This window comes from Podarcis pityusensis (genome assembly GCF_964106645.2).
Source record: "Podarcis pityusensis genome assembly, chromosome: 13".
Taxonomy (NCBI): Eukaryota; Metazoa; Chordata; class Lepidosauria; order Squamata; family Lacertidae; genus Podarcis; species Podarcis pityusensis.
Window position 1 is genome coordinate 54,159,005 of NC_138038.1, and position 13,868 is coordinate 54,172,872.

General features: G+C 51.9%; 1 protein-coding gene across 3 annotated transcripts in view; it reads left to right on the plus strand.

Moving 5' to 3' along the window:
* KIF1C (kinesin family member 1C) overlaps positions 1-13,868 on the plus strand; it is a 51,625-nt gene that overhangs the window by 27,022 nt on the left and 10,735 nt on the right. For all 3 annotated transcript variants that reach the window (XM_080979641.1, XM_080979643.1, XM_080979642.1), the window contains 14 exons: positions 595-774; positions 1,578-1,643; positions 1,760-1,938; positions 3,184-3,295; positions 4,232-4,309; positions 4,948-5,013; positions 5,644-5,722; positions 6,615-6,693; positions 7,000-7,145; positions 8,165-8,337; positions 9,155-9,234; positions 10,662-10,737; positions 13,317-13,396; positions 13,591-13,685. In XM_080979641.1, the coding sequence (XP_080835767.1) occupies positions 595-774; positions 1,578-1,643; positions 1,760-1,938; positions 3,184-3,295; positions 4,232-4,309; positions 4,948-5,013; positions 5,644-5,722; positions 6,615-6,693; positions 7,000-7,145; positions 8,165-8,337; positions 9,155-9,234; positions 10,662-10,737; positions 13,317-13,396; positions 13,591-13,685 (1,489 nt within the window). The remainder of the gene's footprint in view (positions 1-594; positions 775-1,577; positions 1,644-1,759; positions 1,939-3,183; positions 3,296-4,231; positions 4,310-4,947; positions 5,014-5,643; positions 5,723-6,614; positions 6,694-6,999; positions 7,146-8,164; positions 8,338-9,154; positions 9,235-10,661; positions 10,738-13,316; positions 13,397-13,590; positions 13,686-13,868) is intronic.

The following is a 13,868-nucleotide window of genomic DNA, read 5'->3' on the forward strand; positions in this document are numbered from 1 at the left end:
GTTGTCTTGAGAATGATGGTTCCACTGCATATGTCATAAAGGAATGCCAAACCATATAAAAAGTGTCAGGAGGTTGTAGACCTTGTTGAAATATCAAATTATGCGTAATTTTCTCCTTTGCAGCGTCCAAGTGTAAGATTTGGGGCTGTTTTCCATATTTCATGTACTGCATAAGACCAATTCTTTTGACAACATATCTACATTGGTATCATCAAAAATGTTCAGTGGCATTAATTTTGGACAACAGACAACAGTTTTCTTAGTAATATTTATTGTTCTTGTCAAATCCCAAAAACCTCGCTCCAGCCAGCATCGCCACCATACATGCACCAAGTTTATTGCAACCTCTCCAATGATTAGGTGATACAGAAGAAAACATTTCTGGCATTTGCAAAGAGGTGCGATGCCATCTGTGTGGAGATTTCAACGAGTCCCCCCCCCCCCAAAAAAAACCCCTGGAAACAGATTTTAAGGGCCGCGGCCGCCAGATTCTGTTCCAGATCTTGGGAAGGTTTTGTGTGTTGATGCCTCGTTCCCCCGTTTTTCTAAGGTGTTGCACTCGGTGCAGTGCTGGCTTTTCCTTTTCCCTTCCAGGAGGAGGACCCCAACTTTGCTTCCCAGAGGCAGGTCTACAAGGACATCGGGGAGGAGATGCTCCTGCACTCCTTCGAGGGCTACAACGTCTGCATCTTCGCCTACGGGCAGACGGGCGGCGGCAAGTCCTACACCATGATGGGCAAGCAGGAGAAGGACCAGCAAGGCATCATCCCTCAGGTGGGCCCCGGGGTCTGTGGGGCCAGGGCCTGGAGGGAGAGGCGGAATGGCGTGCGGGAGCCCCAGGACCGTTATAGCATAGAAACAGAGAATTGTAGCATTGGAAGGGACCCAATGGGTCATCTGGTTTAACCTGTTGCAGTGCAGAAATCACACCAAAGGGACAGCTGAGCGTTCTAACCACTCGGCCAAATAAGTTGCACTCCGCTCCCCTGAAATGAGTGGCAAGGCAGCGGGGAGAGGAGGCAATAATGGTGAAATGACCAAAAGGCTGCTTTACGTCCTTGTTGTTGTTTAGTCGTTTAGTGGTTTCCGCCTCTTTGTGACCCCCTGGACCAGAGCACGCCAGGCACTCCTGTCTTCCACTGCCTCCCGCAGTTTGGTCAGACTCATGCTGGTCGCTTCGAGAACACTGTCCCACCATCTCATCCTCCGTCGTCCCCTTCTCCTTCTGCCCTCCATCTTTCCCAACATCAGGGTCTTTTCCAGGGAGTCTTCTCTTCTCATGAGGTGGCCAAAGTCTTGGAGCCTCAGCTTCATGATCTGTCCTTCCAGTGAGCACCCAGGGCTGATTTCCTTCAGAATGGAGAGGTTTGATCTTCTTGCAGTCCATGGGACTCTCAAGAGTCTCCTCCAGCAGGTTTACATCCTAGTTTCAGCAAATACATGGCGTACAATACTAACCCGTACCCTGAAACAAACAGCCACCTCTGCCTGGCTGAATTGAAGCCTGGTCCACCATGGTTCCCCCTGGGGTGCGGCTGGGGCGTCTCACCTCCTCCGCCTCTGTTTCCCCCCTCCAGCTCTGCGAAGACCTCTTTGCCCGGGTGAACGAGAACAAATGCCCCAACCTCTCCTACTCCGTGGAGGTAAGTCCTTCCCACTTCCCCGCCCGACCCCTGTGCCCCTCATCTCCGCTGCCCTTCCCGGCTGGCCGGCTGCGCCCTTTCACAGCCTGCCCCTCCCGCCTTGCCTGCTTTCCCAGGTGAGCTACATGGAAATCTACTGCGAGCGCGTGCGCGACCTCCTCAACCCCAAGAGCCGCGGGAACCTCCGCGTGCGGGAGCACCCCATCATGGGCCCTTACGTCGAAGACCTCTCCAAACTGGCCGTCACCTCCTACGAAGACATTGCCGACCTTATGGACTGCGGCAACAAAGCCAGGTATGCCTCTGTGGACCGGGGAGCTGCCTCGCCACGGAAAGGGTATTGGGGAGCCGGGAAAGGGCGACTGGAATGATAGAGGGGGCGGTGGTGGAGTGACGGCCCCAGGAGGAAAGGTTGCAGGGCCTGGGACTGTTCAGCGAGTGAGAAGCAACACGATGGAAGTTTATAAAACAATGCCTGGCGTGGGAGAAACCGGACAGAGGAAAGTTTTTCTGCCTCTCTCCCAACACTAGAACTGGGTGGACACCCCATGAAGGTTGGGAGATTCAGGGTGGGTAAAAAGGAAGTCCTTCTTCATGCAGCACAAACTGTGGAACTCCTTGCCACAGGAGGCAGGGGTGGCCAACCACTTGGATGGCTTGAAAAGAGACAGATTCGAGGGGGAGAGGGCTATCGATGGCTACTGGCCAGGATGGTTCTGCTCTGCCTCCGCAGTCCAGTTGCTGGAAATGGCAGGAAGAGAGAGTCTTGTGCTCAGATGCTGCTTGCTGGTTTATTATATTGGGCATCAGGTTGGCCACTGTGGGAGCAGGAGGCTGAACTGGATGGGCCCCTTCGGCCTGATCCAACAGGCTGTCCTTATGAGCAGGGCCCCCAGAACATAAGGAGAGCCTCCTGGATCATGCCGGGGGGGGGGCATCTACTCAAGCACCCTGTTCTCACAGAGACCAGCCAGGAAACCCACAAGCAGGATTCGAACGCAAGAGCCATTCTCCCCTCCTGTGCTTCCAAGCAACTGGGATTCAGAAGGCTCGCTTCCTCAGACCATGGAGACTGAGCAAAGCCATCCTGGCTAGTGGCCATCAAGAGCCCTCTCCGAACCTGTTGGTGGCCTTGGCACTGCATTGGCCACGGCTGGACCTTTTATGTGGGGAGTTGTGGCTTTCGCCTCTTTGCTATGAGAGGAAGGCGATGGGGCTTAGCGGAGGGACCCTGAACCAAGATATCCCTGGCTTCTTTTGGAACCAAAAGGAAGATTTCAAGTGACATGGTACCTAAGAGAAGGCGGTGAGGCTGGATCTGTGGCTGGTTAGGTGGAGGGACTCAGAATTGTAAAGTTGGATGGGATCCCCAAAGGTCATCTAGCCCAACCCCCTGCTGCAGTGCAGGAACCACGGCTCCAGAATCCCACCCTACCTCTGCTTAGAAACCTCCAAGGAAGGAGAGTCTGCCACCATCCAAGGTGGAAATGCTCAGTCCTCTATCTCTCTCTCACACCTTAATATCCTTCCCTGTTCCCAGGACTGTCGCAGCCACCAACATGAACGAAACCAGCAGCCGCTCCCATGCCGTTTTCACCATCGTGTTCACGCAGCGCCGCCACGACGAACTCACAGACCTCGACACAGAGAAGGTGAGGTGCCTGCAGCCTTGGGGGGCAGGAGGGAGCAGAGCCTTCAGGGCTATGGGCAAACTGCACTCCTGCTACTCAACTATAGCAGACAGGCAGCCTGCTCCTGTTCATTCTTCTGCCACAGTAACAGCTGTGCATTGCCTACAGCTTCGTGCCCAGGCCCCCCATTTCTCTCAGCTCGGTGGCAGCTGTGTGGTGTAGAATCATAGAATCTTAGAGTTGGAAGGGACCCTGAAGGTCCTCTAGTCCAACCCCCTGTGATGCAGGAATCTCAGCTAAAGCAGCCATCAGCCTCTACATTGGCTCCCAGTACGTTTCTGAGCACAATTCAAAGTGTTGGTGCTGACCTTGAAAGCCCCAAACGGCCTCAAAGGCCCAGTATACCTGAGGTCCAGCGCCAAGGGCCTTCTGGCAGTTCCCTTCCTGCAAGAAGTGAGGTTACAGGGACCAGGCACAGGGCCTTCTCGGTGGTGGTGCCTTCCCTGTGGAACACCCTCCCACCAGATGTCAAGGAAATAAACAACTACCTGACTTTTAGAAGACATCTGAAGTCAGCCTTGTTCAGGGAATGTGTGACATTTTAATGCATTTTTAATCTTTGTTGGAAGTCATCCAGAGTGGCTGGGGAAACCCAGCCAGATGGGCGGGGTACAAATAATAAATTATTATTATCATCATCATCAAATGAGAGAGGGTCCACAACCTCCCGAGGGACTCCACATCTATAAGGGAAGAAAATATACCCGTTTCTCTGCTGTTGTCTCCTCCTTTGATTCAGCATCTGGGACAAGAAGGGAGAAAGGGAGTCCTGATCCCAAGTACATACAGCAGCACGGAACAAGGGAGGAAAGCCTCTCCTTCTTTCTTTCTTTCTTTCTTTCTTTCTTTCTTTCTTTCTTTCTTTCTTTCTTTCCTATCTGGGTCCCTTCTTTTCAGGTCAGCAAAATCAGCCTGGTGGACCTGGCAGGGAGCGAGCGGGCGGATTCGTCAGGAGCCAAGGGCACGAGGCTAAAGGTGAGCGCTCCGCCTGGCATGCTGAGAAGCCGCCGTCTTGGCAACCTACAGCGGTGGTTGCCAAAGTGGGTGGTTCCCCTCTCTGGGGTGGGTGGTGGGATTATCTAGGGGGGACGCTAAGAAGCAAGAGGCCTGTGACTACCAGACTTTGCAAAGCTGGCATCGCCAGGTCAAGTTTGCTGAATTAATGGAGCTAAGTTGTATTAACTGGGTTCTGAATATATGTGCAATTACCTGTTGCTGCTTTGCCTTTTGTAAGGTTATTATTTTCCTCAGTCGGTTGTGCAAACCGCTGTTCTGAATGCTTTTTTTATAGGGCAGGGGAGGGGGCACTGGGGGCGGGTTTATGGAACCAGGAGGGTAGTGGAGTTCCCTAAAAGGTTTGGGAACTGCTGGCTAGAGTAAGACTCCCCTGACAATGGGGGTAATGTGTGCCTGCCATAGGGGGAGTGTGTGTGTGTGTGTGTGTGTGTGAGAGAGAGAGAGAGAGAGAGAGAGAGAGAGAGAGAGAAAGAGACAGAGACAGGAAGACACAGGCAGGCAGGCAGAGAAGTTAATTCTAACAAGTTAGCTGTGATTCCTTCATTGCAGCTCTACAATTCTAAGATTCTGCAAATTATTTTCACCCACTTTTTCAGGAAGGCGCCAACATCAACAAATCTCTGACCACGCTGGGCAAAGTTATCTCTGCGCTGGCAGAGATGGTGAGTGACCCTCTTGTGAGGGAGGGGGGGTCCTTCTTCTTTGGGGTTCCAGGCTTAACCCATTTTTATTTTAACTTCCAAAGGCTTTAATCACCGATGCAATGCTTTCCTAGTGGCAGTTTCATTGCTCTTTTTTTTTTTTTTTTTTGGTAAAGTGCTCTTTTTATACAAAATCAAACGGTGTGTTAAATTTTACGAAATAAATAAAAGCAATACCTGGAATGCATTTATTTAAAAAACCAGTAGGTTATAAATAACCACATATGAATCTGGATAATAATAACACCTGTATACTAGAGAAGCATCTATATGGAATTGTAGTCATTTGCATTTTGACCAGACTGCGGGAGGCAGTGGAAGACAGGAGGGCCTGGCGTGCTCTGGTCCAGGGGGTCACGAAGAGTCGGACACGACTAAACGACTAAACAACAACAAGTCATTTGCATATAAAGTGTTATGATACACATTTCCCCTTTTTATTTATTCCCTTTTTAAAGATTATTATTAATAATAATAATGCAAAATAAATAGAAACAGGGGGCAGGTGGTGTTATTGGATGGGGCAGAGGGCAAAGAGAGGAATCGTCCCCCCTTTTTTCACCTGCCTCCCTCCTTCTTGACCCCCCCCAGCAAAACAACAAGAAAAAGAAGTCTGAGTTCATCCCCTATCGTGACTCGGTGCTCACCTGGCTGCTGAAAGAGAACTTGGGTGAGTGTTTGGGATGTGAGTCAAGGTGTGGGGAAGTAGGGAAGTTGAAAGCAGCTAGAGAAGATTTTGGATGGATTTAACTTTTAAAATAAAAAAACCAGCCTCCCATCTACGACCCTAGATTGGAGGAGAGAAAGGTTCCTTGGTTTTGGGAGCCTCTGTTGCCGGTGGTGGTGAATAGGGGTTAGAGGGTCAGGACTAGGATCTGAGAGAGACCAGGGTTCAGGTCCTCTCCCCCCCCCCCCCCGTGGCAGCCCTGAAGCTCACTGAGGGTGACCTTGAGTTGCGACCAGTCTTCTCTCAGCCTAGCCTACCTGGCAGGGCTGTTGTGGAGATTAAATGAGGAGGTGGGGAGAACCATGTGCAGGTCAAAATGAGCTCCTTGAAGCGAAAGGTGGCATGTAAATGAGACAGAGGGGTAGATATAAACTGGGGGGGGGGACGCTGCTCCTGTAGGGTTGGAGATACAGTGGTGCCTTGCAAGACGAAATTAATTCGTTCTGCGAGTTTTTTCGCCTCGCGAATTTTTCGTCTTGGGAAGCACGGTTTCCCATAGGAATGCATTGAAAATCCAAAAGGAAACAAACTTGCAAGACGTTTTCATCTTGCAAAGCAAGCCCATAGGGAAATTCGTCTTGCGAAACAACTCAAAAAACGAAAAACTCTTTCGTCTTGCGAGGCATTCGTCTTGCGAGGTACTACTGTAATACGTTTCCGTGTTCTCTGCCATTTTTCCTGCGGATTTCTAAAAATGTAGGAGAATTTGCATATGATCTGTTTGCTTTCTTGGCCTTTCACAAAGGGTGGGGGGATAAACTAGGAAGTAGAAGCACTTCCAGTCCACCCTCCTCCCCTCCATTTACCCTCTCTCCCCTCCTTTTTTATTTCTCAGGGGGCAATTCCCGCACAGCCATGATCGCTGCCCTCAGCCCGGCTGACATCAACTATGAGGAGACACTGAGCACCCTCCGGTGAGCTGAAGAAGCAGATAAATTGGGGCGGGGGGTGGGGAGCTCTTGTCCCATTCTGTTCCCACTGCCCACCTCCTTCCTGGTGTAGCCAGAGATTTTCCCCTCCATTTGGGGGTCAAAGACCACAGCAGCCCAGATATGCCCTTGCTGTTTCTTTCTCTTACACGCTCGTCTTCCCATCAAAGAATCATAGAATTGTAGGGGGGGTGGAGAAGAGCTGTACACCACTTTGAACTCCTCTGAGAAAAAGGTAGGATATAAATGCAATAAATAAATAAACACCCCGACTTCCCCCCCCCCATCCAGTTATGCCGACCGCACCAAGCAGATTCGCTGCAATGCCGTCATCAACGAAGATCCCAACGCCCGCCTCATCCGGGAGCTCAAAGAGGAGGTGGCCAGGCTCCGAGACCTCCTCTCTGCCCAGGGGCTCTCGGCCACCACCTTCGCTGGTAAGGGGGCAGGAGAGTGCCCCAGAGGAAGGGAGGGTAGGAGGTGAAGTCTGAGTGCTGGGGATTTAGCTCCTGCCACATAGGCAAGGGACGCGGGTGGCGCTGTGAGTTAAACCACAGAGCCTAGGACTTGCCGATCAGAAGGTCGGCGGTTCGAATCCCCGCAACGGGGTGAGCTCCCGTTGCTCGGTCCCTGCTCCTGCCAACCTAGCAGTTCGAAAGCACGTTAAAGTGCAAGTAGATGAATAGGTACCGCTCTGGTGGTAAGGTAAACGGCGTTTCCGCGCGCTGCTCTGGTTCACCAGAAGCGGCTTAGTCCTGCTGGCCACATGACCCGGAAGCTGTACGCCGGCTCCCTTGGCCAATAAAGCGAGATGAGCGCCGCAACCCCAGAGTCGGCCCCGACTGGACCTAATGGTCAGGGGTCCCTTTACCTATATAGGCAAGAAGCCAAGGCAAGTTCCCCGGTATTCTTCCATCAGGGTAGACGTTACACGAGGAAAGGGTGTGTGGGGGGGATGAGGAAAAAGGAATGAGGCTGATGTTGCAGCCTTGAGAACAGCTTGCAAACTCCCAAGTCCTGCAGATGATTTCAGGTGACACACCTAGGATTCTGGGGTAGAGAAGCTACTAGCCACAGTGGCTAAGTTCTGCCTCCACATTTGGAGGCAGCCGTGTATCCCATTGCCAGATGTTGGAAACCCCAGGAGGGGAGAGCGACTCTTCTGCCTGGATCCCATAATAGGCACCTGGCTGGCCACAGAGAGAACAGGATGCAGGACTAGATGGGGCCCCCTTTCGGCCTGATCCAGCAGACTCTTCTTATTCTCTTAAGCAATTTCTGCTCTTCCTTCTCTGACAGATTGAAATAATAGAGCGGCAGAGTTGGACGGGCCCCCCAAGGGTCATCCAGCCCAACCCCCTGCAGTGCCGCAATTGCAGCTAAGGAAGGAAGGAGGAAGGGGGCGCAATGGCTGGCTCCCTGTGTGCCTGATGGTGGTGTGTTTCCCACTCTGCAGGTGCCAAACCTGATGACCCGGGGGGCGGACTGGGCCTCCCCATCTCTCCCTTTGCCCCGAGTGAGGACTCCTCCCTCCTCCTGGAGCCCCTGCCCCTCAATGGGGAGTCTGAGTCATACCCCGACATGGAGGAGGAGATGATTTGCACAGAAGAGGCCATGGAGAGGCTCCAGGTGAGATTGGGGGGCAGGCGCTTATCTCCAAACCACTCGGAAAGGGGGACTTGCATCTAACTAGCCTGCCCCAGGGAAAAGCCCCAGGCTTGGGTTAGCTGGGGAGGGGGCAGTGCGTCTTGAAGTGAGCTTACAGGGAACCAGGCAGAGGGCCTTCTCGGTAGTGGCACCTGCCCTGTGGAACGCCCTCGCACCAGATGTCAAGGCAATAAACAACTATTTTACTTTTAAAAGACAACTGAAGGCGGCCCTGTTTAGGGAAGTTTTGAATGTTTGATGCTGTATTGTTTTTAATATTCGGTTGGAAGCCACCCAGAGTGGCTGGAGAAACCCAGCCAGATGGGCGGGGTATAAATAATAATAATTATAATTATCATTATTATTATTATTGCTCTTCCTCCAACCCCTCACACACACAAACACACACACAGTCAAGTGACCCAGTTGCCTCAACTGTTCCTCCCAAGGCTTGGTTTCCAGACCCTCAATTATCTCGGTCACCCACCATCCTCTCACCAAAGGCTTGGGCTGGCTTTCTAGGTGGTCCTGAGCTGAGGGTCCTCATTCCCACTTGTGTCCCATCAGACCAGCACATCTTCAAGCCTTTAGCCATTTCCCCACATTCTGCCGTTTTGAGCTTCTCCAATTCAGCGTCACTCGCGGCAGAAACACTCTCTCACTGCGACCAGCTGCCTCGTCTTTTCTGCACCACAGCCACTCGCTTATAACGGGCCGTAGGGAGTAGTTGGGCGGGGAATGGTGGTAAACAGAGCGGCTTTCCTCGCCTGTGCCCTGAGTTGCTCCCCTGTCCTCGTAGGAGACGGAAAAGATCATCGCGGAGCTCAACGAGACGTGGGAGGAAAAGCTGCGGAAAACAGAGGCCATCCGGATGGAGCGGTGAGTGGGATAAGCCCCTCTGGCACGGGGGTCTCCCTTGCAAATCCCCCCCTCCCCAAGCAAGAATGCTCGCTTGTATCCGAGCAGCATGTAGTCTCTTTCCCTCAAGGAGTGTAGTGGGTGCAAATATACTGGCTGGGGTGGGAAGGAGTTATAGTTCCAAACACCTGGAGGGCGCCAGGTTGGCCAAGGCTGTTGTAGGCAGACAAGGTGGTGTTTAGCTGAGTTTTATTTTATCATTGATTTGTTTTGTCATGTTTACGCCCCTCCTTCTTTCTCCAACGAGCACAAAGTGGCCTGGACTCGTAATCTGGGGAACCGGGTTCGAGTCTCCGCTCCTCCACCTGCAGCTGCTGGGTGACCTTGGGCCAGTCACACTTCTCTGAAGTCTCTCAGCCCCTCTCACCTCACAGAGTGTTTGTTGTGGGGGAGGAAGGGAAAGGAGAATGTGAGCCGCTTTGAGACTCCTTAAAGGGAGTGAAAGGCAGGATATCAAATCCAAACTCCTCCTTTTCCTCTTCTTCCTCTTCTTCTTCTTCTTCTTTTTCCCTTCTCCCCTTCCTTCTCATTTAATCCCCCCAATATCAACCCTGTGAGGAAGGTTAAGCTGAAAGAAAGCAGTGACTGGCACCCAAAGTCACTGTCCAGTGAGCTTCATGGCCAAGTCGGAGGATTTGAACCCTGGTCCTCTCCCAGGGCCTAGTCCAACAACATCACCACTACACTGCCACGGACTCAGCGAGTAGACACATTGAAGTCCATTGATACAACTTAGTCACGTTGCTTATTTTTAATGGGCCTACTCTGAGAAAAAACTCGAGTTGAATACTACCCACAGATATTAGCATGAAATAATTCTTCAAGCCCTTTCTGGCTGTGAAAATGGGGGATGGAAGCACTTTGAGCGCCAGCGGATGAATCATGCAAAGCCAAAAAGTGACATGAGCCAAACTACCGAGATAGACTGCCTCTGGACCTGGAGGTTCTGAAAGGCCCATGCACTCCAGTATCCTGTTCTCACAGTGGCCAAGCAGACGCCTGTGGGAAGCCTGCAGGCAGGATCCGAGCACAAGAGCAACTCTCCGTTCCTGCGGTTTCCAGCAACTGGTGTTCAGGAGTATCGCTGCCTCCAGAGCCACCATGACAAATAGCCCTCCATCAATTTGTTCCATCCTCTTTTCAAGCCATCCATTTTGGTGGCCATCCCTGCCTCCTGTGGCAGGGAGTTCCAAAGTTCAACTACACGCTGCATGAAGAAGGACTTCCTTTCACGCGTCCTGAATCTTCCAACCTTTATTGGTTCATTCCTTTGATTCTCGCACAACCAGACACACACACAGGGCAGCCCTGCCCCTTTGAGAACTGCTGAAATGTTGAACCCGTCCCCATCTGAAACCTGCCTGTCTGTCTCCCTTTTCTCCCTGCAGAGAGGCTCTCCTGGCAGAGATGGGTGTGGCTCTCCGGGAGGATGGGGGCACTGTGGGGGTCTTTTCCCCCAAGAAGGTAAGCATTGGTGTTGCAGTGACAGGCGTCCGTAGGCTTCACTGGGCACGGCTGGTGGGGTGAGGCCTGCGACTTGCCAAAGCCGGGGGGGGGGGCCTCAGTCTTTCCCCATTTAAGCAAAAGCTTCCAAGTGTCTCCTGGGATGGAGCTGGGGTGGGGGGAGTCTTTTTCTATTGCCTGAGCCAGGGGTCAGTAAACTTTTTCAGCAGGGGGCCGGTCCACTGTCCCTCAGACCTTGTGGGGGGGCCGGACTGGATTTTTTTGGGGGGAAATGAACGGATTCCTATGCCCCACAAATAACCCAGAGATGCATTTTAAATAAAAGCACACATTCTACTCATGTAAAAACACACTGTCTGTGGGCTGGATTTAGAAGGCGATTGGGCCGGATCCGGCCCCTGGGCCTTAGTTTGCCTACCCATGGAATCTGAGCCCTGTTGAAACCATCTCAGGAGCAAACATTCCACAAATCCTGAACGGAGTCCCTAAGGCGGTTGGATGGCGCCTTGTACGCCTCCTTCTAGCAATTCCTGCAGCCAAATTTGTGCCCAGCGTCTTGCTCTGCTTTCCTTTGGACCCCCTCAGCGAGGCCGAGAGCGAGGCCTTGTTGTTTGGGCAGCCCTGGACCCCCACATATACTGCCCAGGCCTGCACCACTTGGGTGCTGCTAACACAGCAAAAGCAACATGGCAAGCAGCCGTCATGAGATCCCAGTCTCTGCAGCCACAGCAGGCGCTGTGATTCTCCAGCAGTTTGACTTCACCCCTGGAGGTGCACTCCATTGTGTCTCGGGACAGACGGGTGCCGTAATTTCGGAGATAGGGACAGCTGCGTATTCCTGCATTGGACTGGGCGATCCTCAGGACCCCATCCAATTTTATGCTTCTGTGAAATCAGCCTGTGGGAGGGTTTGCTGACCAGTATCTTCCCTCTGTGTGTGTGTGTGTGTTTGCAAGCAATGGCCACAAGGTGGTGCCAGTTTCTCCCAGCTGATGCATTTGCAGCAGGCGGCTCTGGTCTGGGCAGTGGTTTTTAAAAGCCACTACTGTGAAAATGCACCCTTTTGTTCTGCCCACAAGGGGGCAGCACCACTGTTCTTTCTCCCTCCTGGCCTCCTCCTGACATAAGAGCCCAGCTGGATCAGGCCCACAGGGGCCCGTCCAGTCCAGCATCCTGTCCTCACAGTGGCCAACCAGATGCCCCAATGGGGAACCCACAAACAGGATCCGAGCACAAGAGCAACTCTTCCCTCCTGCAGTTTCCAGCAACTTGCGTTCAGAAGCATTGTTCCTGGTCCTGAATGTCTCCCTGGTCCTGAATGGGGCAGCTGTGCCCCTGAAGGACCAGGTGCGCAGCCTGGGAGTCATTCTGGACTCACCGCGGTCCATGGAGGCGCAGGTCAATTCTGTGTCCAGGGCAGCTCCATCTGGTACGCAGGATGAGACCCTCCCTGCCCGCGGACTGTCTCTCCAGAGTGCTACATGCTCTAGTTATCTCAAGCTTGGACTACTGCCATGCGCTCTACATGGAGCTACCTTTGAAGGTGACTCGGACACTGCAATGAATCCAGAATGTGGCAGCTACACTGGTGACTGGGAGCAGCCGCCAAGACCACATAACACCAGTCTTGAAAGACTGGCTCCCAGTATGTTTCCAAGCACAATTCAAAGTGTTGGTGCTGACCTATATAGCCCTAAATGGCCTCAAATGCCCAGTAGACCTGAAGGAGTGTCTCCACCCCCATCTTTCGGCCCGGACACTGAGATCCAGCGCCGAGGGCCTTCTGGTGGTTCTCTCATTTTGAGAAATGCGGTTAGAGGGAACCAGGCACAGGGCCTTCTTGATAGTGGCACCCGCCCTGTGGAACACCCTCCCATCAGATGTCAAGGAAATAAGCAGCTATCTTATTTTTAAAAGCCGTCTGAAGGCAGCCCTGTTTAGGGAAGCTTTTAATATTTAATGCTGTACGGTTTTTAACACTTGATTGGGAGCCGCCCAGAGTGGCTGGGGAAACTCAGCCAGATGGGAGGGGTATAAATAATAAATTATTTTTATTATTTTTATTATTTTTATTATTATTTTTATTATTATTTTTTTATTATTATTTTTATTATTTTTATTATTTTTATTATTTTTATTTTTTATTATTTTTATTATTATTATTGCTGCCTCCGACTATTGGGCATTGAAACATGTCGCAGAGTGCGTGCAGAGTGGCCCACACAGATGGAAACACTGAAGAGACACAAAGATATCTTTGCAAGGTTTAATAACAACTTCCCAAACATACATCTTACATAGTGTCTATAATCGTCGCCCGTCTATCCACCAGGGCAGAGTAAGGTACATACTGCACATTATATTCACAATTGCTGACACGGCTAATTACAGTGACTTATCAGCACCTTTCACACAGCTGTAAAAACTAGGTCAGGATATGCACCCTGGCTTTTCAAGTGAAACAATAATGAACCCTAACATTTAAACAAACTATTCAGCACCGACTGTGGAGAGCAGGGCATATGGCCGTATGAAGGAGGGCTTCCGTTGATCTCTGCCTGCCTCTTGTCTTAACGCAGACTCCACACCTGGTGAACCTGAACGAGGATCCGCTGATGTCGGAGTGCCTCCTCTACCACATCAAGGACGGCATCACCCGGTGAGGCCTCGGGGCTGTGGCGGGTTTGTGGGACGGAGAGGCGAAAGGGGTCCTTCTGAGCTGATCCTTATTCATATTACTAATTAATTAAAGTTGTAATCATACGAAGAGCCCAGGGCAGCTCACAATAAAAAACATCTCCGTCTCTCTCCCTTTCTCCCTCTCTCCGGGGACCCTTCCTTCTCCCCCTGCAGAGTTGGCCAGCAGAACGTGGACATCAAACTGACGGGCCAGTTCATCAGAGAGCAGCATTGCGTCTTCTGCAGCGTCACCAACGAGTCTGGAGAAGGTGAGCCGGGTGGTTTAAGGAGCACAGGCACCTTCGAGAAGTTGGAGGGTCGCCTCCCTTTGGGATCCCGAGTTCCTTTTCTGTAATAACTCCTCCTCCTCCTCTCCCATTTCTTTTGTGCTTGCGTGGAGCAGGGGGGCCTCGCCGTGGGGCCACATGCCAACAGGTACTGGGGTGTCTGTG